Source organism: Electrona antarctica (genome assembly GCF_951216825.1).
Source record: "Electrona antarctica genome assembly, chromosome: 24".
Taxonomy (NCBI): Eukaryota; Metazoa; Chordata; class Actinopteri; order Myctophiformes; family Myctophidae; genus Electrona; species Electrona antarctica.
This window is the reverse complement of record NC_136803.1, coordinates 10,212,327-10,236,886: the sequence shown is the minus strand read 5'-3', so window position 1 is coordinate 10,236,886 and position 24,560 is coordinate 10,212,327. Positions and strand designations below refer to the sequence as shown.

The 24,560-nt window shown below is 45.4% G+C and overlaps 1 protein-coding gene across 2 annotated transcripts in view; it reads left to right on the top strand.

Annotated features, from left to right (window-relative positions):
• The window catches only part of xirp2a (xin actin binding repeat containing 2a), a 100,317-nt gene that overhangs the window by 42,839 nt on the left and 32,918 nt on the right, over positions 1–24,560 (top strand). For both annotated transcript variants that reach the window (XM_079495736.1, XM_079495735.1), the window contains exons 2-3: positions 1,432–1,540; positions 23,801–23,979. In XM_079495736.1, the coding sequence (XP_079351862.1) occupies positions 1,513–1,540; positions 23,801–23,979 (207 nt within the window). In that variant the 5' untranslated portion in view covers positions 1,432–1,512. The remainder of the gene's footprint in view (positions 1–1,431; positions 1,541–23,800; positions 23,980–24,560) is intronic.

Here is a 24,560-nt window from a genome sequence, read left to right as displayed (position 1 = left end):
AAATGGACCCCCGCAAACGATACTTTATTTTGCCGTTTTCTATGATCACCGTTCTCGTCTAAAAGGGGCCTAAGACTGACTAAATCTAAAAAAGGCCTGCCAAAAACACTGTAGTGTAATGTATAAACATCTTTTGAAAATAGCAGATCTGCAAGCTTGTAGATTGGCTATTTTCAAACGGTTGGAATGCATATAGGGTTGAAGACGTTAATGTATGGTTTGGAATAATAATCAAAATCTACAAAGTAACTATAGTAACTAGTGTTGTCAAATAATTGTAGTGGAGTAAAAGTATAGTATTCTCCCCTGAGATGTAGTCAGCCACTCTCTGAGTCCTAGTAAATTGTGTGTGGGAGGTACAGTACTGTGTATGTATGTTAATTGTTAACGGGGTGTGGAGTATTGTGCAGTTTTATGCAAATGCAACATCCACATACTTTGACATTGACATTAAACAGTGAGGAAGGAAGGACAGTGTTTTCATTTCACCGTGTACTCATAAAATTATTGGGTAGCACACTTAGTTAGGAGAACTGTGTGTGTGTGTGTGTGTGTGTGTGTGTGTGTGTGTGTGTGTGCGTGTGTGCGTGTGCGTGTGTACGCGCACTTGTCGCTGAGTTGATGCGCTATTGGAGCCATCGAGGGAATGTTAAGAGTCATTTATTTGATTTGCAAATTCTGTGGAAACACAAACACACACACAGGTGTTTGTTCTCTTGGTGGTAGATGATTTACAACCGCGCGTCGCTCTCTCCACTGTTCCTCTTTTATACATGTTTTCAGGAGAAAAACAACTGCATTATACAACCAAGGACATCATTTCAGCATGGACCCACCCCCCCCCCCCCCCCCCCCCCCCACACACACACACACACACGTCATTGGCTTATCACATGCATGTATCACACACACACGTCATTGGGTTATCACATGCATGTATCACACACACACACACACACGTCATTGGGTTATCACATGCACGTATCACACCATGTTGTTTTATCAGTACAGCTCTTTAGCTGCACTCCAGGGTTTTCCTTTTTTACCATTTTAAATTCAACTTTGTTTTGCCGTTACCTGCCACGTCGATGCCTCGCGTCATTGTCAAGGTCGTGTGTGTGTGTGTGTGTGTGTGTGTGTGTGTGTGTGTGTGTGTGTGTGTGTGTGTGTGTGTGTGTGTGTGTGTGTGTGTGTGTGTGTGTGTGTGTGTGTGTGTGTGTGTGTGTGTGTGTGTGTGTGTGTGTGTGTGACTGTGTGTGTGTCTAAAGGCATGTATGGGAGGGGGGTGGGGGGGGGTCTTTTGGGCGAAGCCACCCCAAACTATGAGTTTTTGACGACCCAAACTCACCTCTGCACGGTCAGCACCTCCCCTTTGAAAAGCACAGCTGTTTCCTCTGATTGACCTCTCTCTCTCTCTCTCTCTCTAACCAGGAAGTAGCAGCGGTCCACAGGTCCCCGTCCAGAAAGCTGTCGTCCAGTCACAGTGTGTCTCAGACCTCCACAGGAGCCAACATGGCCTCCGTTCACCACGGCGGACACTGTAAGTACAAAGTTTAAGTTTGTACTTTATTGCTACATCTTGTGTACAGAGTCAAACTTATTTTTGTTTGGCTTCCTTAAGACAATGTAGCAGCATAGATAGCAGCATCAAACAGCAAACAAAGGGATAGAATATAGAGAGAGGGAAAGAGCGAACGATGAGTAAAACATTGTAACATATGTACGTGTGCATGTTTTCCCTGTAGTAGCAAAGTTAGGTAAAGTTCTTGTGAACAGCTTCACCGTAGGTTATGTTCCATATATACACAGCAATTTGTTGTTTAGAAAGGTGCACAAATCTTAGTTTAGAAAGGTGCAACTTGAGGCTATGTTACATATATATATATATATATATATATATATATAACAAATCTTAGTTTAGAAAGGTGCAATTTGAAGCTATGTTCCATGTATACAATAAAATTAGTTTAGAAAGGTGCAATTTGAGCATAATAGTGTGAGGGGGGGGGGGGGGGGGGGGGGGCTAGCATTTTCCCTTGCCCTGTTTCACTCTTCTTATCAGTTCGTCTGATTGTTCTGGGAAAGAAGCTGTTTTCACTCTGTGCCGCTTGCATGCCTGCCTTTGTTAACTTCTGTCAGTGGTGGAAAAAGTTTTTTACTTGAGTGAAAGTATCAATTCTGCAATGTAGAACAATCTGTTACAAGTAAAAGTCCGGAATTCAAAATTGGCCTGACTAAAATTACAGAAGTAGAAAGTACTCCTTGTGTAGAGAATGGAATGCAAGCAGATATATAATGACTTGAGTCATTGACTACTAGCATGCGCACATAAGCCTCTCCAATTGATCCAGAATGCCGCAGCTCGCTTGGTCTTCAACCAGCCAATATTCTCACATATCCCCCCATATCTCCGCTCCCTCCATTGGCTCCCGGTTGCCGCCCGCAAGAGCACAAAACTCTGATGCTGGCCTTCAAAGCAACCAAAGGTATGGCACCCCCATATCTTCAAAGTCTGATCGGACCCTATACAAACCCTCCCATGCGCTCACATCAGCCAACGCAGGGTGGCTGGCAGAACATTCACTGAAAACGCCGGGACAAAGCTCCACGTATCCCAGACTCTTCTCCCTTCTGGCTCCAAAACTATGGAATGCACTTTCCATTGGAATCAGAACTGCAGACTCACTCCAAATCTTTCGCCGTAGTCTTAAAGCTCACCTCTTCAGACTCCATCTTAGCCGGTAGCACTTGTCGTAGCACTTTCCCTAGCATCGACGACCTTACAGGCGTATGCAATTTATGTAATTTAGATAGCATTTTTTGTAGACATAGCACTCGAGTGTATACGCATAGTTTCATAGATATTCCACTGTTAGACAGTTGTTAGCTTCTTAGCTTACGTATGATTCTTGACTATTTCTATGTATTTGATGTATTACCATGTGTTGTTCTTGCTTACTGTAAATCGCTCTGGATTAAGAGCGTCTGATAAATGCCTAAATTGTAAAAAAAGAAAAGAAGAAAAATGCATTTATAACATCAGCTAAAAGGGTTTCATATGATCCCTTTTTGAAAGTGACAACTTTGACAATGTTCCAAACAGTGTTGTTTTTGGCAGCAAATTTAGATTTTAGTTTTAGTCATAGTCTTTTGAATAGTTTTCATTGAGTTTTAGTCCCATTTTAGTCCCCTGGAATGTTTTAGTGTTAGTCTAGTTTTAGTCGACTAAATGTCATGAGATTTTAGTCGACTAAATCTACGGTTGATTTAGTCGACTAAAATGTTTTTTGGCGGGCCTCGATGCCCTGTAATGGCTGATTTTACGCTTGCTGAAAATAGCCGATGGTTGCATGCTGAAAATATTTTCAGCATGCAAGCAAGTGTAAAATGACTCATACTGGATGTCTTGTCCACTAGTCCCTTCCTAACATTTTAGTCTAGTTTTTATTTATTGACGAAATCATCAGTATATTTAGTCTTAGTTTTAGTCATCATAGCTTAGTTTTCATTTAGTTTCTATTTCGTTTTTGTCAGTGACAAAGGGTAGTTTAGTTTTAGTCAACACTGGTTCCAAACTCGAAGAGGAGGAACGGGTAGGAAACTCCAGAAAAGTGTTGGACAGACAGGCAACACGGTGTGTTTACACAACTCATAGATCCATGTCGGTTCGCTGTCTATCTGGATGATATACTGTACAACATCACATGACATCCGAGGCCCTGGCAGCGCACGGCTCGCTGCGATTGCACCGCGGTTGCACCAGCACTTCAAACGCTCCTCCGAGGCTAGCTGTATATCTGCACAATTCCGGGGTTGTGTGAATGGAATCATGCACGCCGCGGCTCCCATCTAGTGTCGGCTGGGAGGCGATAACCATTTCTGTGGCTGAAACGAAACCCCTGTCTCTGATTGCGTTCCGTGGTCAGATAAGGCCCCCCTATGTTCACTGATTTGGCAGCTTTTTAATGGGAAAAGGTATCGCGCCGCGCGGGGTGAGGTTGCCAGATACTGGTCTTCCATTACTGCGATAGTGTGTGTTTGGTTTTCCTTCCAGAGTGGCTTGCTGCAGAGCACACAGAGATAGGACCTGTACAGCGAGAGAGGCTCTGTGCGCCATTATTGCCCTGTGATAAAACACACACACACACACACACACACACACACACACACACACACGCGCGCGCACGCACACACAGACACAGACACAGACACAGACACACACACACACACACACACACACACACGAAAATATAAAAAAATTGAAAAGTGGAGTGAGTAGAAAAGACAATGACACATATGTGAGAGTGACGTGCATGCATGCATGCGTGTGTGTGTGTGTGTGTGTGTGTGTGTGTGTGTGTGTGTGTGTGTGTGTGTGTGTGTGTGTGTGTGTGTGTGTGTGTGTGTGTGTGTGTGTGTGTGTGTGTGTGTGTGTGAGAGAGTGACGTGCATGCGTGTGTGTGTGTGTGTGTGTGTGTGTGTGTGTGTGTGTGTGTGTGTGTGTGTGTGTGTGTGTGTGTGTGTGTGTGTGTGTGTGTGTGTGTGTGTGTGTGTGTGTGTGTGAGAGAGTGACGTGCAGGCGTGTGTGTGTGTGTGTGTGTGTGTGTGTGTGTGTGTGTGTGTGTGTGTGTGTGTGTGTGTGTGTGTGTGTGTGTGTGTGTGTGTGTGTGTGTGTGTGTGTGTGTGTGAGAGAGTGTCGTGCAGGCGTGTGTGTACAGTGTGCGTGCGTGTGTATGTGTGTGTTGGGGGAGGGCATGTGTGCATGTGTCTGCTGTGAAGCGCTGACAGTGTGAATCCACACTGACAGACATGTTGACAGACCATGTGCCTTCACAGCGGCACAACACACACACACACACAATACAACACACACACACACACACACACAAACACAGACGGCCTCTCCTCCTGTCTGCATGACATCAGCGAGTGTTTAATTTTGGTCTCTTTCCCCCTGGTCCTAAATCACGACGATCGTCCAAAAACAGAAGCTTGTTGTTGGGTCTTAGCCAGCCACCCGTTTGGGTCAGCCAACCCCCCCCCCCCCCTCCCCCCCTGTCGTCCAGCTCGTCAACGCTGGCGCTGGCGCCCTGATTTACTGCAGGGTCACATGACAGACGGAGGTGGCGGACGTGTTGTCTGCCCTCCTCACCTCCACCTCTCACTCCAACGCTCCCCCGACAGGCGTTTTAACCCTTTTAGACCATGAGTTTTCTGAAAAACCTATGTTTCTATGTCAGTGGTGCTCAACCCTTTGTGTTTCTATGTCAGTGGTGCTCAACTCTTTTCATATCAATGAACCCCAGAATTATCTGTATTATGCCGCGGACCCCCATCTGAGAATATGTTGTTCCAGGGACCCCCCCAGAAGCAAAGATATGAGTTAAAAAACGTTCTCTGTGAAAGAATATATATTCAAAGATGTGCACACGTTTTGATGATTTTCCAAAAAAAGCAGATCTATAAGCTTGTAGCACGACACTTGGTGCCACGCTATGAGCTTTCTCAACAGCTAATGGATGAAATAATGGTTAAAATGGTTAAACGCTAAAGCGTCACAGATGTGTGTTCCCGTCCTAAATGGGTTAAATATAGAACGACTCCTGATGAACCAACGCGCCACAGCCAGGCACTGATCGTCTCATATAAGAATTGTGGTCCAAAAAAAAACTCAGCGATATTGTTGGGGAGGTGTCTCTGTATCGTTTACGACCGTCAGTCATATTTGATATTTGAAACAGCCTGTTTCTAGTGAAAATGTAACTAATTCAGCAGCAGTAACATTAGCGTTTTGTCGCAGTCAGTTGATTCTTCTTATCCATATAGGTAAAACGGCCAGGATGAACACAGTTATTGTACAAGGTGATCTAAGATCCCCTTATGAGGTTTATAATACAAATAAATAAATACACGAACCCTCTAGCAATATTGACGTCAGACTTCGGTGCTCTATAATTGGCGAAATAAGGATATATATATATACTGTACCAATGAGACATAATCATGTTGCGATTGATTGTGACACTGAAGGCCATGTTTGTATCAGAACATGTCAAGGCGAAGGTTGAATGGCACTGATATTTGACTGTAATTTGAGCCCTGGGAGCTCAGTAAATATACTGTAGCATAGTATAATTATTATTATACTGTGTAGCATAACTCCAGTCACGTAGCATCGTCCCTGCCCCCCCCCCCCCCCCCCCCCATGTCTTCCCTGTCCTGAATGAACCAATAATAATACAGTATTTGATTTATTTGCTTTAAAGAACCTCTCTCCAGTTCTGCCCCAACATGCACGCACACACACACGCACGCTCACACACACACACACACACACACACACACACACACACACACAGACGCACACACACACACACACACACACGCGCACACACACACACACACACACACACACACACACACACACACACACACACACACACACACACACACACACGTACACACACACACACACGTACACACACACACACACACACACACACACACATGCACACATAAGAGAAATGAGCCCTTAAGGCATTATTGATTTGCTGTTGGAAAGGAGGACGAGGTAACATTGGCAGGGTGAGGTGTTGTGGCCCCGACACAGCAGTGTCTCTCCAGGTGACTTCAAACACCAGCTGCTCTCTTCCTGAACACATTCTGATCAAAGTGCTGCTTTGATAAAAAGTAGTGGTGGGGAAAAAATACTTACCGTAACATTCTTTACTTAAGTAAAAGTATCAATACTGCAATATAGAAATATTCTAAGTAAAAGTCGATTGGCATCAAAATGTACTTAGGGCCCTTTTCTTCAGTGCTATAGCCCTATAATGCTGCATTCACATGGAACCGGGCAAGCGGTAGACGGCAAACGGCGAAACCTGCTGGACGGCACGGAGCGGTAAAAAGATGAAATATTATAAAGGGGAGGCGTCCAAAGGCGTACCATGGCATGGAATGAGTTAACATCGATATCGTCTGCCGTTACCGTCGCCGGTTCTGGCTGCCGGGCTGCCGTGCCATCTTGTTCCGTTTACCGTCCCGTTCACTAAAATGACTTCCGGTTTGCCGTCTACCGCTTGCCTGATCCCATGTGAATGCAGCATTATCCCTAAACTTCTTTGCCATTTTTTGAGTGGTGCAACCACTCCAAGGAACAGCAATGTCCGTGTCAACCGTGTGTTCAACCGTGTGTTCATGTTTGTGTGTTTGTGTGTGACTATGAGCACCAGTACCAATGAGTACCAAAAGTGGCGCTGTTGTGCCAGAAACAGAGAGAGAGATATAGTGCTGCACTGTTGCCTGCTAATGAGGGGGGCGGCGGTGGCTCAGGGGTAGAGTTGCCAGATGGTAACCGCAAGGTTGCCAGTTCAAACCCGGGCTCCCCCAGAGTTAGTGTCGAAGTGTCCTTGAGCAAGACACTGAACCCCTAATTGCTCCCGATGTGCTAGTTGGTGCCTTGCATGGTTTCCGCTGCCATCGGTGTATGAATGTGTGTGTGAATGGGTGAATGTAATGCACAATCTCTGTAAAGCGCCTTGGATAAAGGCGCTATATAAATGCACCATTTACCATTTACCATTTAATGAGAGAGACAGAGAGGGGGGGGGGGATTTGCACCACTCAGTTCACACGGGTGTGATTTTTTAATCTACATCAACAACAAATTTTGAGCTTATAGATCCGTGCGTGCGCGCGCGCGCGTGTGTGTGTGTGTGTATGTATGTATGTGTATATACCGGGGAGAGGTTCTGTGATCCTATCATTAGCTATCCTAGTAACAGAGCATGTTTTCCCTCCGTGTCAGGAAGGGAAGAACAGGAAATCCATGCACAATTTCAGCAGGATTATCAGCAGCCTCTGATAACCATGCAGGGCTTGTGGCTGGTCGATGAGCTGCTGCCATGGGGCGACTCCACGGACCTGAGGGAGAGGGAAGGAGAGGAGAGAATTGGAAAGAAGGCAACCCAAAAGCACAGTAAATGGATGCTATCTGGCCATAACACTTGAGTGTCTGTCTGTGAGGTCTCTCTGACCCATTTTGAGATTTTGAAGTGGATTATCTTTGCCCGTGAAGCTCTCAGAAGGTTCCCCTTCCATGACGGGAGTCAAAGCGTCTGGAGACAGTAGCCAAGTAACATCACAGGTAGCAGATCTACAAGCTAATAGCGTGGATGCACGTGTTACGAGCTTGTACTGTAGATCTGCTTTTTTTGAGTGGTGTAAACCACTCCTACAACTGGCTTTGTTAGTTTACGTGTCTGTTCGTACCAAAAAATGAGCATGGTTGCTATGGTCACCCAGTTCACACGGGTGTGATTTCATTACGTCAGACATTACGTCAGACCACAGTTGATCAGTCTATATAAGACCTTACACCACTCAGTTCACGCGGGTGTGATTTTTTTGTTATAATGAAAATGTGTGCAAATCTTTGAATAGATATTCTTTCCCATTGAACACTTTTAACTAAAATCTTTGCTTCTGGGGTGTCCCTGGAACAACATATTTTGAGATTGTGGTCCGCGGACATTGAGAACCACTGACACAGAAACATAGGTTTTTTCAGAAAACTGTCAGGATTTAGAAGACATTTTGTAGAATGGATTCTAGTGTCAGGTCTAAATTAGTTAAACAGAGAATACACTGGCAGAATACCTGAGCACCGCGACCGACCCAAAACAAACAACATTTTTAACTAGGTACAGAGTAGACTGCAGAATACCTGAGCACCACGACCGACCCAAAACAAACAACATTTTTAACTAGGTACAGACTCTGTGAGCACAGTCTTGCGATGGAGAAAGGCCGCCATAGACAGACAGACCTGTCTCCCGAGAGAAGACATTTTGTGAGCAGTGGGTGCATAAGACTTACTCACAAAATGTCTTGAAATGAAATGAATTGGAAAATGAGCTACATTTCCTAACCATCTGTCCACTGTACCAAGACGATCAGAGACACATACTTCCCACTGATTATAATCACACAAGGAGAGTTTGAAAACATGCCTAATAACAACAAAAAAAACTCCCATATCTCCTGGGCGATCGTACAACAATGTGCACAACACAGCAACAGACAGAGTCCTGGGATTCTATTGTGTGTAAGAGTAATGTCTCCAGCTCGGCGTGGTGACAGAGTGGAGCGGTGCAGGGGGGGAACCAGATACGAGCTGAAGGAAGGGGTTATATAAGCATTGGACACACAGCCTATACACTTTGGTGAAAACAATGACGTGCAGGGTTTGGGGTCACGGTCAAAATGCCATGCGGCATGGAAATGCCCCCGCGCCCCCCGCGCCCCCGCGCCCCCCAGGGCAAAGCACGCAGTGGGCCGTCTGTGATTTAAGCCCAACACCACGCGGGAGGTCACCAGGGGGGGTGTCGAGGCTCGGAGCTGGATGCTGTGCAGAGAGATAGAGAGAGAGATATAGCTGTGTTAAGCTGGCGGCTACACAGCTCCAACCTGCGCGGGCACACCGTGGTCCACGTCTTGCAACAGCATGACAGTCTGGCCTTGATAATCCATCTGGAGCAAAAGGTTCTTTAAAGCAGAGCAACACACAAAGGCATATGATTCCCCATAATCATAAGCCCATATAATGATAACCAATTTTTTCACCTGTTAGCTTTCATCTTTTCTTTTGCTCCAGTGTCCTCCCTGCCCTCGGCGCTGCCTGCCTGTTCTTCCACAGTGGTTATCGGCAACATCACGGCTATCATCTTTTACGACTGACATTGCTGCAAATCGCAAATGGTTGGACAGGTTCGAAAAAGAAAAGTTATAACCCAGGGTGGGAATCTTCTAGCCTGGTTAATAAACCAGACCGAATCAGCCGTTGGCAAAAAAAAAATTGCCTGCCAGCGGATTAGGGTCTGGCGAGGCTCAGTAGCACGCCTCTTTCCTACAACCGAGAACAGGTCGGGCCAATCGGGACACGGTATGCAATATGGGCGGGCTTTGGTACAGTGACGTTCAATGCTTGAGACCTTTTGACTGACAGTAGCTCTGACCAATTGCGTCAAAGAGACATTGTATGAACCCGCCCCCCGGGAAATGAAATCCAAGTGGAGCCAGCCCAGACTAATATACCGCGACAGTGTTGTGTGATATTAGTCTGGCTTATTAGCCAGGCTAGGAATCTTCACCACGTCTAAAAATCTGTTTACTACATTCACAAGGACCAGGTCGGCTAATTTCACCAAATGTTTGCTGATTTCTGCCGAATGTTTGCCTATTGAGGGTATGCGTGTGACATCATCATCAAACCAGGAAGTTTATGCAGGAATGCCTACTGAGTGGCAAAAAAACGACTTTCTGGCCTTGACAACCCATACATCCAAACAGAGAAGTCATATCTGATTGCATTAAACAACATTAAACAATGTTAACCCATTCTGGGTGGGAACCCCTTTTGGTGTTTTAAACATTATGTTATAATTTAGCTATTGAAAAATAGCAGATCTACAAGCTCCGAGTGGCGCGCTACGAGCTTGTAGGTCTGCTATTTTTGAAAAATCGTAAAAATGTGGCGCAAATCTTTGAATATATATTCTTTCAAAGTGAATGTTTTTAACTCGGGTCTAAATGGGTTGAACTCACTTTGCCTGTTGCTTTGCCACTCGATTTGCCACTCGATATGCCATTCACTTTAAGCATGCGCATACCCTCTATTATGACATGCCCAGAATAGGGATGCTAGGGTTCATGTACTGTAGTTAAATTAACAATTTACTGGAGGGAGAGCGAGTGCATTCTCCGGCAGCGGCATCAGCCGCGGAGTCTCCGCCAATTGCCGACAACACCCGCGGCAGGCGGCAGTGTTTCTCGGCGGCATCAGTCCGACACCCTACCCCAAACCCTGAACTTTGCAAATAGGACGGATGACCTACTAAACGGATACAAAATTATACCAGCATATAGGAAGAACAAAAACTTGAAAGATTACCTTGTACATAGCAAACTAAAGGAGACGGACAGACCGATACGCAAAAAAAACTGATTACTTCAGACCTAAACAACAGGTGAAAAATAGAACCACAATGAGAATGGTGGGAATAAAACAAATCATACAGGCTAATACTAGTAACTGTGTCTATCTAATTACATGCAACAAGTGCAACCTACAATATGTGGGTGAAACTAGGAACACAATAGCAGATAGACTAAACCAACATAGATATAATATAAATAATGCAAAAGAAACAACTTTATTAATTGTAAAACATTTTATGACGAATATGACCCATGGTATTAGTGCCTTGGAAGTTTTCTGTTATGAGCCCAACATGCGTTGGGCTCATAACATGCGTCCGACCATGTTATGAGCCCACGGGTACCCCAAACCCTAACCACAAGCACGATGCAACGCATGTTGGACCAATGCACTCCAGCGGAACGGAGCGTCATAATCCCCCCACCTTCCCCCGGCAGCGCCGCATCTGATTGCCACTGCCACTCGCTCCTTCTGTTTTACTGTGTAGCAGACCATGTAGAGAAACACACATGGATTAAAGTTCTCTGTCGCCACGACTGATTTCAGTCATTTGGTTTCCATAGAAGCCACATAGCATGTCTTCTGTGAAAGCACGCCGCACACCGAAAATTAGCATATCTACAAGCTCACAACACGTTGCAGATTGGCTATTTTTGGTCATTTCCATTTTACAAAAAGAATGTCATTTCTTCAGCTGGTCGGCCTACCATTTACATTTTCTGTCTTGGAGATTTTATTTTGCTGTATTCCATGAATACATCAGTGGCATATGCATATCGGCCCCATCTGTGAGAGACGGCGAGCGTTCGAGGCAGTTGAATATCCGATTTTCGGAGTTTCGTGACCTCTGCCGCCCGCCTGAGAGAATCAATGGGAACTGTGCATCCTGAAATGCCCCTCTCTCTCTCGCTCGCTCGCTCATTTCTCGAATCTGCTCCAGACAGACGATAACAGGCTCTCGCATATCGACGCTGCGTGAGAGAAACGGACAATGTTTTCAGATAGTTAGGTTCTCTCTTTTTCCCTACTACTTTTTCCCCTGAGATGTTGCGGAGGGGGATCAGAGCCTGCAGTCGCTCGCTGCAACTTCAAGCAAGGAGTCCTTATCTGAGCCCAACGGTCTGACAGAGAGAGAGAGCGCTGCGATGGGAAGGCAGAATGAAGGGAGATTAGTATGGTCCTTTGTCAACAGCATTAGCATTGCTGCAGGCAGGCAGCCGTACCTCACAAGCAGTGGTGATTTTATCCACTAAAACTATGACGAAAAATGCTCGTCGACTACCTTTTTTCACTGACAAAAACAAATGGAAACTAAATGAAAACTAAGCTATGATGACTAAAACTAAGACTAAATATACTGACAATTTCGTCGACAAATAAAAACTAGACTAAAATGTTAGGAAGGGACTAGTGGTCGTGGACAAGAGATCCAGTATAAGTCATTTTACACTTGGTTGCATGCTGAAAATAGCAGATCTACAAGCTCACAACGCGTCACAGCGAGACGCGTTGTGAGCTTGTAGATCTGCTATGTTCAGCAAGTGTAAATTCAGCCGTTACGACGGCATCAAGGCCCGCCAAAATACATTTTAGACTAAAACTAGACTAACACTAAAACATTCCAGGTGACTAAAATGTGACTAAAACTAAGTGAAAACTATTCAAAAGACTATGACTAAAACTAAAATCTAATTTTGCTGCCAAAAACAACACTGCCTCACAAGCAGTGTTGATTTTTTCGACTAAAACTATGACGAAAAATGTTCATGGACTACATTTGTTTCACTGACTCAAAATAAATGGAAACTAAATTAAATCTGAGCTATTGGTGACTAAACTCTAAAACTATGACTAAATAGATTGACAATTTTGTCAACAAATAAGCTTGTTTTGATCCAAAACGCAGCCTGGAAGAAGAATCCGAGATGTTACGATTCTAAAAAGCTACGTTCACATAGACGGCATAAGCCAGTGTTTTTATCGCAGCGGAACCAGAGTGTTACGAACGCGTACAGAACAGAGTTGTGACAATAAATCAATAACATACTAAACAACATGTCCAAAGGTGATCTCTGTGGGATCTCTATGTTTAGTGCTCCTGACGAGCAGGTTGGTGCCTCTCATGGTATTATTCTGCCATCGTTGTGTGAAGTGAACGTATTGCTGAAGGTAAAGCACATTGTGAAAGCGCTTTGGATAAAGGCCCCATTTATCATTGACTATTTGATGTACTGTATATATCCCCAAACAAGCTATATCAAAATGTCAAATGGTTTCCCGGTTCCATCCATCTATTTGTAAAATGTGCGTATACAACAGTGTGCAACTATCCGGGCAGCGGTGGCTCAGGGGTAGAGTGGCTGGATGGGAACCGCAAGGTTGCCAGTTCGAACCCGGGCTCCCCCAGAGTTAGTGTTGAAGTGTCCTTGAGCAAGACACTGAACCCCTAATTGCTCCTGATGTGCAGGTTGGTACCTTGCATGGTTTCCTCCGCCATCGGTGTATGAATGTGTGTGACATGGGTGAATGTAATGTACAATGTAATGTACAATCTATGTAAAGCGCCTTGGATAAAGGCGCTATATAAATGCACCATGAATCCGTGTATACTGCATGACCACACGGGTATAATGCCTCAATGTTTATGTCACGCTAACACGCCGTTACCTCATTCTCCTGCTATGTCTTTAAACATGCGTCCATAAGAACACTATAGCTGTGACTCAAGGCTAAGGGCATGTTGGGTACTTCACCTAAAAAAAGCCAAAACCCCCCCACCCCTCCCCCACCCCCCTCCTGTTTTCTTTTCGTGAAGGTGGGGGGGTGGTGGGGTGGGGGGGGTTCTAAAATAAAAATCAGCTGTCACTGTACGCCTGGGCCTCAATAAGCTCAGTAAGCTGAGGAGAGCACACTAGTTGGAGCTGGTCTCCCCCCTACCCCCCTCGCTAGCTGTCTCTGTGACCAGGATTGGGCGTCTGTGCCCCGGGCAGAGCTCGTTGACCACTCACCCCCCTCCCCGAATCCTCCTGGAAGTCCAAGAGCCCACCACGGTGTTCCTCTTCCTTCACTGGGATTCTATTGGCGTTGGCAGTACGGAGCAGAGAACACCACAGAAGAACCTTTATAGGTGAGCCTCACATGCTTGTTTCAGTGTTGATTTAGTTCGACTAACACTATGACAAAAAAATGTCTGTCGATTACCTTTTATCAGTGACGACAACTAAATGAAGACTAAGCTATGGTGACTAAAACTAAGACTAAATATATTGACAATTTTGTCGACAAATAAAAAACTATACTAAAATTTTGAGTATTGTTTTTTATTTATCGCTTGTACACCAGTCCCTTCCCTTCCTAACATTTAATGTTAGGAAGGGAAGGGACTGGTGGACAAGAGATCCAGTATAAGTCATTTTACACTTGGTTGCATGCTGAAAATAGCACTTTCAGCAAGTGTAAAATCTGTCATTACGACGGCATCAAGGCCCGCCAAGATACATTTTACTTGTCAAATCTTATGATATTTAGTCAACTAAAACATTCCAGGTGACTAAATGTGACTAAAACTAAATGAAAACTATTTCAAGAGACTTATATGACTAAAACTAAAACCATAGTTTGCTGTCAAAACCAACACTGCATGCTTGTTATCAGCATTTTAAAGTAGCCTTGCGTAATAATGGCTCACGCACGTTGCACTTTGAATATCTCACGGACTGATTGAGTACACAAAGGCAGGTGAGAAACTGTAGGTGGCTTTTTTTGGTACAGATTTTTTGCCAACTTTGTGTGACGTTACCAGTGTTGGCTGGTAACTCGAAATATCATCTGAATAAATAGTTATTTAACCACTTTAACTCTATTTAACTGGGGTTCCCCATGGCTCTGTATCTGACCTGCTCTTGTTTCCTCTCTCGACCGAATATCTTTTGAATGAAAATAGCTGTGTTGTGAGCTTGTAGATCTGCTATTTTAACAGGTTAGGATGTGGTTAAGGAGTATTGATCACAAGTTCCTGTATACGTATTGTCATTGAACTTTTTGTCGGGAACGTCGTGACGTAAACGTAGTTCTTATACAAAATGACGTGTTGCGTGGTTAAAGGACCACTTCACCACTTTTCAACCTATCGTCATATCATTTTCTACTCTGTCTGTGTCTCATACGAGGGCTGTTGGCAGTTCAGAGACCCGTCCACCAGTGACATCATGGTTAGGCATATTGTTTTTTAAACACGATTTTTTTTTTTACAAACATTTTTAGATTTTTATTATCGTGAGAAAGATGGCTTCCATTCTCGCATTGCAACTTTTCAGGAATAGAAAGCCTGCAGTTTCTATTAGCTTGGATTCCCCATCGATGATGTCACTGGTGGACGGGTCTCTGAACAGCCCACAGACTGAATAGAAAAATATAGTGCCATTTTATCATGATTATTAGTGAGGACCTATGATAGGTTGAAAAGTGGTGAAGTGGTCCTTTAAGTTCTCATAACACCTGGACTGTCACGAAAAGGCGCATCCCCCCCTCCCCGCATTTTAGAGCCGACCAGACTTGACCCGCTGATACCAGAGTATTCTGAGAACATGACAGGCTGGAGACAAAGTGCTTAACCTAGCTAGCACTTAGGGAGCACTCGAGGGCACAGGGACATCCTCTCTTTGATTTATTTTTGATTTCACAGTTCAATTATTGTGTTTTCTTTATTTTTTCATGCCTGTAAATCACCCCAATGCGTAGATGACATTTCAATTACTGTCGATCCTTTTTGGGGGGTTTCCTGGCTGCCATCATGCCTCAGCACAGCAGGGAAAAGCCCCGCGGGCCACCGCTTTGGCTAGTGGACAGAAAACCTGGGCTTATTTCAGTCACCAGCGTGGGCAGAGAGGAAAGGCAGGGGGGCACATTTCTGTACATGCACACACCAACTCTCTCTCTCTCTCTTGCTCTCTTTCTCGCCCTCATTGTCACACTCTTGTACGTACTCTCTCTCTCTCTCTCTCTCTCTCTCTCTCTCTCTCTCTCTCTCTCTCTCTCTCTCTCTCGCCTCTCCCTCAGGCTTATATGTTCTCCTTTCTCAGACAAGCACCTTCTCCAATATTTTCCGGACGAGTCAGTCTGTCGAAAAGGAAAAGAGCAAAAGAGCTGAATATATTCAGGTCTCTCTTTCGCCACACAGTGGGCGGTCCACCTTTTGAGCACTTTAAGTAAGGGAAGCGGCTACAGCAAGGGGTGCCGATCAGTACATGTGGCCCTGCGGGCTCGGCCCAATATAGCTCACTGAACCAACCAGGCCGTGAGGGCCTGTCTGCCGGCACGTCTGCCTTCCCCATCGACTAACCCTCGCCAGTATCCCTCCCCTCTCTTCTCTTCTCTTCTCCTCTGCTCCTCCTCTCCTATCACCGGTGCCAGCTGAAGGCATGGCAGTCGAAGAGATTAGCAGCTAATAAGAATCAGCAAAAAGAATGAGGTCGGGGGGGAAAAGAGAGATATATCTGGTTTTGGCTCCGGAGAGGAGATGTAAGAAGTCCAGCGGCTTCTGTATCAAAAGGCAAGGAGTTGATATCAGCTATAAGTGTTTGCTCGAGGAGTAGGCGTAGGCCTTTAGGATTTGTCTCGTTTGTGTGTTGTTGTTCCCCACCCCCCCTCGCTCCCCCTCCAATAAAACAATCCCAACAATATCACAAAGGTAAATAGAGACTAAGCCCCTCATTTAGACTGGGGCGTTTTAGGCGATAAAGCCGTTTAAGAGCGTCATTAAGGTTGACGTTGCCAACATTGCTAATTAAACGTTGGTTAGCGACAGTGCCAATAAATAAAACACACGTTATAACGAGCGAGTAGATTGGAGGAGGACTCTGACAGCACAGAGAAAGATTTAGTGAGTCTGTGTACTTTTGAGATGTCCTTGACATCTTTTTTTATTACTCTCTCTCTCTCTCTCTCATTCACGTCCTCTCTCTCTCTCTCTTACACACCAACATTTGCTAACTCACATCCTCTCTCTCTCCGTCTCACTCTCTCTCCTCCCCTGGCTGTGGGAACAGGGGAAACATGACTCTGCAGACGGACAGGGCCGCTTTATAAAAAGACAAGGACATCTTCACGCTTCCATTCCTTCTCTCCCCACTCATGCGTTACCTCAGCGCTCTGCTATGCCAAAACTCTGCACCCCATGGTGCCGCATGCCTTCCGGGAAGGCCTGGGATATCTGAGATGCTGCTGTTGTCACCCACCGTTGTGGCTCTTTGGCCCCGAAACCCCTCGTTCGCCCGTCTGTCCCTCCCTCCCTCCGTCCCGACCGGCAGACCAGACTTACATGACGTGATCTCTCCTCTCACTCCCCGGTGATAAACGAGAGGCATTATTATCCCCCGCCCCGGCGTTTCTCTGTTCGCGCCGGTGTCTGGTTTCGCCGTGACCTTCGGGGTGTAGGGTTGTCTGACCTGTATTTATGGGACGCAAAGCGGTTGGGAGTGTGGTGTGGGGAGGGGGGGGGGGGGGGGGGGGGGAATGGGGGGGGTGAAATGGTTTATTTTCGGTTGTTGCGGTCGTTGGACGGTTTCCGGAGGCTCCGCCTCTGTCTCTCTCTCTCTCTGCGTGGTCATTGGTTGCGCTACTAACATGCCGGCGGTGGTTAGCGGGAGGCTAAATGTGGTTGAGTGATGGGAACGTGGTTTTATCACATGGTTTATAGTCTTGCGTCGCCAGACAACTATTCCACAATCTCCCAATGCTATATAGAAATCAGAGTAAGGAAGCTGCCATTTCCGTTCACTCATCATAAATTGAATTAATTAAAAGAAAATATCTTTACCTTTTTATTGTTTATTTCCTTTTCTGCTAAGCAGCAAGCTATACAGGTATATGCTTAGGTGATTTCTATTTCTATACATTTGTGCGACTCATGATCAGAACTTCCGTTGCTCCAGACTGTATGACGGAAGCATTTACATTTTACTCATGGTCAGAGCTTCCGTTGCTCCAGACTGTATGACGGAAGCATTTATATTTTACTCATGATCAGAGCTTCCGTTGCTCCAGACTGTATGACGGAAGCATTTATATTTTACTCATGATCAGAGCATCCGTTGCTCCAGCCTGTATGAGGGAAGCATTTATATTTTACTCATGGTCAGAGCTTCCGTTGCTCCAGACTGTATGACGGAAGCATTTATATTTTACTCATGATCAGAGCTTCCGTTGCTCCAGACTGTATGACGGAAGCGTTTATATTTTACTCATGATCAGAGCTTCCGTTGCTCCAGACTGTATGAGGGAAGCATTTATATTTTACTCATGATCAGAGCTTCCGTTGCTCCAGCCTGTATGACGGAAGCATTTATATTTTACTCATGATCAGAGCTTCCGTTGCTCCAGACTGTATGACATTCTGAACATTGCGAGAGGCAACAGTCTTGACAACGCGAGACTCCATGGCTTGTAGTCGAGCACGTCTGACTCATGTCCGGTATCCATGCGGCGTAAAACCCCAGCAGGAGAACCCATTACCGTGGCCCGGTTTGAGCGCGGCGGATCAAACCAGTGGGCACTCGACTCGACTCGACTTGACTGACTCATGCAAATGCTTAATCCACGTTCTCCAGGAATAGGACGTATCGAGTGAGAGTAGCTCCGGTGTATTCATAGGTTTTCTATAAGGAAGCTTGCTATGCACACGGACGGTAACACATGAGAGGTATGTGAGGGTCCAAGCACCCTATTCTTAACCTCGGTAGTATTCTGTGGAAGCAATTGAGATGTTCTGTGTCTATAGAGGCAAGGCCCACGCCTCTGCTTTAGATATCCCTCCAGTCTCTTGTCATTCTTTTTTGCCATTCACATATGCGCGCACCACTACTGCACGACCGTAAAGACGACTCTACTCTACACATGACCTACAGTAGTCATGAATGATTGGCTGCCTCTTAATTAATCCATTGAGACCTGGAACGCATCCATGTCACGTTAGCGTTTAACCACATTAACCATTAACCCATTTTGGGGCGGGAACCCGTTTTGGTGTTTTAAACATTGTTATAATTTAGCTATTGAAAAATAGCAGATCTACAAGCTCATAGCGCGCCACCGAGTGGCGCGCTATGAACTTGTAGGTCTGCTATTTTTGAAAAATCGTTAAAATGTGCCTCAAATCTTTCCGAAAATTGTCATGATTTAGAAAACTTTTTTTAAAAAATTTCGACGTCAGGCCTGAATGGGTTAAGCCAATGGGAGCCTGAACGGCATAAAAACCCATACTCTGAACACCGCAGCGCGGAGCAAGTCCCAACAGCAGCTAATGTTATGAGTTATGAGCTAACTGGAGCTAGAGGAAATCCATAACAAAACACCAACACAAGTCGAACGAAAGCGGCCGCTACAAGGGCTTGTTGCACCTGGCAGTTATGACTGAGTAATTATCTTTTAATGAGTAGCCTGGGGTAAATGGTAAAATGGTAAATGGTGCATTTATATAGCGCCTTTATCCAAGGCGCTTTACATAGATTGTGCATTACATTCACCCATTCACACACACATTCATACACCGATTGCGGCGGAAGCCATGCAAGGTACCAACCAGCACATCGGGAGCAATTTGGGGTTCAGTGTCTTGCCCAAGGACACTTCGACATGTAGACAGGAGGAGCCGGGATTCGAACCGCCGACCCATGGATCATTGGACGACCTGCTCTACCTCTTGAGCCACAGTCGCCCCGGGTGGGGTCCACCTATGCTTTCTATGGCATAGGCAGCTCCCGGCAGGATCCGCCGGGAGAATCTAGACGCAGCTGCGCGACATGAGACTAATTAATTAGAGTGACAGAGAGAGAGAGGAGTGTGTGTGTGTGTGTGTGTGTGTGTGTGTGTACAGGTGTGCGTCAATTTAACAAAGGTGCAGACGATCAGAAATCAGCAGAGAGTGATCGACGTTTGCGCTACTCTATGCCGAATTGAAGTGGACTCGGTCCCAGACTTTTTTTTTCCCTCCCTGGAAATAAAAACGTCTGTGTTTCCGAGGCTATTTAATGAGTAGTGCAGCCACTCCATTGCGTACCTATGAGTGTCCCTGTATGTGTCTGTCCGAGCACGGAAATAGCGTTATAGCGTTTGTTGACCACCAAGTGTCACTGTTGCGCAGCCTAACACACACACACAGGGAGGAGGGCCAGTACAGTACAGTACAGTACAGTACAGTACAGTACAGTACAGTACAGTACAGTACAGTACAGTACAGTACAGTACAGTACAGTACAGTACAGTACAGTACAGTACGAGTACTGAGCACCACTCAGGTCAGACATGTTTATCCCAGCATGCATTCTGGGAACATTATGTTCCCAAACGAAAATGTAGCAATGTAATAATGTATGTCCTTAACCATGAAAATTAGCTGATCTACATCCTCACAACGCACGGCAGTGCCACGGGTTTTGAACTTGTAGATCGGCTATTTTCACAATTCACACACACAATACTTAAGTGGCTAGGAAAACGCCTACCCTCGGGTTCTTTTTTAGTTAGTATGCACAGCATTGTGTGTTTGTGTGTATGAGCACGCTACCCAGTCTCACCCACACACAGTGAAATACCACAGCATTGTGTGTTTGTGTGTATGAGCACGCTACCCAGTCTCACCCACACACAGTGAAATACCACGGAATTGTAATTCTGTACATACACGCCTAGAAAACCCAAAGATCTGTACATATGACACTGAAATCCTCCCCATAGACAATGACGGAGCTATAGGGGCCGTATTTCTGTGAGATGGGGTTGTAGCACGGAATGTGCTCAGCTGATTGGCTGAGTACAGAATGTGATTACAATTTAGGCATTTAGCAGAGGCTCTTAATCCAGAGCGACTTACAATAAGCAAGAACAAAAAAGCATGGCAATACATCACATACATAACAAGTAGTTATCATGAAACATGCATAAGCTAAGAACGTAACAGTGGAATATCTATATAATGAAACTATATAAACTATACATACTATACCATACTATACATATATACTATGAAGTGCTATGATGTATGATGATGTATGATGATAAGAGCTCCCCTCACTTCACACGAGTGTGATTCTTTTTTTTACCCTGTATAGAGGCCAGCCATTAAATTAGTGTGGTAACATAAACATTTCAGCTCGTATTGAATTAGTGTGGTAACATAAACATTTCAGCTCGTATTGAATTAGTGTGGTAACATAAACATTTCAGCTCGTATTGAATTAGTGTGGTAACATAAACATTTCAGCTCGTATTGAATTAGTGTGGTAACATAAACATTTCAGCTCGTATTGAATTAGTGTGGTAACATAAACATTTCAGCTCGTATTGAATTAGTGTGGTAACATAAACATTTCAGCTCGTATTGAATTAGTGTGGTAACATAAACATTTCAGCTCGTATTGAATTAGTGTGGTAACATAAACATTTCAGCTCGTATTGAATTAGTGTGGTAACATAAACATTTCAGCTCGTATTGAATTAGTGTGGTAACATAAACATTTCAGCTCGTATTGAATTAGTGTGGTAACATAAACATTTCAGCTCGTATTGAATTAGTGTGGTAATAATGACACAACAACCTGTCTCGCAAGAGAAGCAAGAGAAACAACACCAACAACATCTGAGCGATTCTGAAATATGCACTAGGTTTACGCTGTGAGAGGCGAGGCATTTGTGTGTGTGTTGGACTGCATGCTTTCATCCCACAGCAGTCAGTCCACAGAGAGAGGCAGACCGTGTGTGTGTGTGTGTGTGTGTGTGTGCGTGTGCGTGTGCGCGTGCGTGTGCACGTGTGTGTTGTGTGTGAGAGCTTCAGGGTGTACTATGGGTGAACGACGGACCCTGACGCAGCCTCCTTTAGATGTTTAATGATGCTTTGTAGCATACAAGTCAAACGTAAAACAAATCAATGCTCTCCTCTAATTGGCTCTCCGCAGGGACGCCCCGCCAACCAACCGATGCAGGGGAACCGCTTACGCATGGTTTATACTCGGTGGAGCGGGGCGGGCATCCACTGATCAGCAAGCTCACGGCGTGCCGCGACACGTCCTGAGCGTCTAGGACTCTAGATCGACTATTTCCGGTGCACCACCAGGCATCCGCCCCGCAACTAAGTATACAGCATTGTTTATCAATGTGTTGCTCTTCAGTTTCCCTGACAACATCCGTTAGCACTAAGCCCTCTGTCCACCCCCCTGCCAGGCTTCAGCGTAGAATAGATATTTCACGGTCTACAACAATTCAGAGCCCTGTTAAAAAATATTGTCTTTGATCTTCAGTCCTTCTGCCCTTAACGGTCGGGGGTTTGGTCCTCGGGGTTAGAACGAGAAAACGTGCACTATTGACAAAACTGAGATATTTCCTTTGATGCTGTTTTTCATCTTCATGCGGCCCTCTCACCTATGGTCATGAAGTGTGGGTCATGACTGAAAGAATAAGGTCACGAATACAAGCGGCCGAAATGAGTTTTCTTCGACGGGTGGCTGGCATCTCCCTTAGAGATAGGGTGAGAAGTTCAGTCACACGAGAGAGACTCGGAGTAGAACCGCTGCTCCTTCGCCTGGAAAGGAGTCAGCTGAGGTGGTTCGGGCATCTGGTTAGGATGCCTCTCGGGCGCCTCCCTAGGGAGGTCCTCGACGCACGTCCCACTGGGAGGAGACCCCGGGGCAGACCAAGGCGCAGTTGGAGGAAATACATCGACTCACTGGCCTTGGAACGTCTCGGGATCCCCCAGGAGGAAGTCACTAAGTCTGGAGCACTCTGGCGGAGCTGTTGCCCCCGCGACCCGACTACGGATAAGCGGTTGAAGATGGATGGATGGATGGATGGATGCGGCGCAGTGTGAATCGGTTGAATGACATTCAGGAGTACATTTCGACCATGACTGACTGACAGGAAACAGGACAATCCATCTTGTTTCATCATGTGTCCAACTGATCAAAATGGGATGTGTGTATCCATAACAAAACCAATATTATTCCATTGTAGTCGGAAGAAAATAAGAAGAAGCGCTTTGTGGATTCTTAGAAAACTGTAAGCAGGTGCTTTTTGGAGAAGAGTTCTTTGTTCTATATCTTTGTACAAGATCACAGTGGAAGAAAAAATGATGGTGGCAAACTTTAAAAGATGGTCCAAAGATGGTAGAAAAATCCTTTATATTATTCCATGTGTGGATAGATATAGGCAAATTGGAGCTGCCAGTTTCAACATAGCCTAATACATCCATGTCCCTGCAGCCGAAACAACTCGATCCAGCTTGATCCAGTCTCCCCCGGGCCTTCGGATGATGGGCGGGACATTTGCATACTGTACATTACGTTGCACGGAACCATTAATTATAAAAAATGTCCCATAAGTCAAATTATGAAATGTCAAGGTCTGGTCCTGCCGTCTTCATTGACCCCCCCCCTCCCCCCCCCCCCCCCCCCCCCCCCCCCGGGATGGGTGGATATCATGCTAATGACATGCAAATGAGGCTTACTGTCTGAGAATGGCTCGCAAAGTGGAACGGGGGGTTACTTCATTTTTTCATCCCACAAATTTGTAGCACATTTTTGTTCAACAGTACACATTTGTACGCTTTCAGAGTGTTACATTGACGCATGATTTGACAGTTCTGTAGATTGGGGTCGCAGCAGAGATACAAAATCATCTGTAGTTTAATGGAAATCAAAGTTGGAGTCCTTGAAAATGAAAAGCTTTTTGTATCCTAGAAGGTATATTCCTGTTTTGTGTGTTGACCGTGTGTGTGTGTGTGTGTGTGTGTGTGTGTGTGTGTGTGTGTAGCTGCGGGCAGCGCGGGCGTCCCCAGCAAGTCAGGGCATCCAGAGGAAGGCGTCCAGAACCAGAGGAACGGGGTCTCCGGGGCCGAGGAGCAGGGGTCCGGTGAACCGGTGTCAGTGAAAGAGCGTCTGGCGCAGTACCAAGCCGCCGCAGTGTCTAAGAAAGACGTGATCAGTTCATCGGTAAGCACTGTTGATTTCGTCGACTAAAAAACTATGACGAAAAATTCCCGTCGACTACCTTCACTGACAAAAACGATATAAAAACTAAATTAAAACTAAGCCATGATGACTACAATGGTAGGGAGAGACTAGTGGAGAAGAGATCATTTTATGTTTGTTTGCGCTCAGGTTGTGCTCTGAAAATAGCGATCTACAAACACACTCTGCGACACGTTGTGTGATTGTAGATCTGCTGTATTTTCAGCATGCAACCAAGTGCAGCCACCAATGACAATTGACAAAAAACTGTAGATTTGGTCGACTAAAATCATATGATATATATATATATTTTTTTTATATCATTTTTATCCCACAATTATGTAACCCAGTTTCTTTCACCCAGTGCCAATTATCTAATGTAATCCTGGGCGCTACACTTCCTCTGCCAACCTGGGGGGGGGCAGCGGACTGACCTCATGCCTCCTTCTATGCATGAGGAGTCCAAGCTGCTTCTTTTCACCTGACAGGGGGGAATTTCCCTGGCCGGACGTAGCGCGTGGAAGGAACACGTTATTCCGACCAGTTCCTTTCCCCTCCATCAG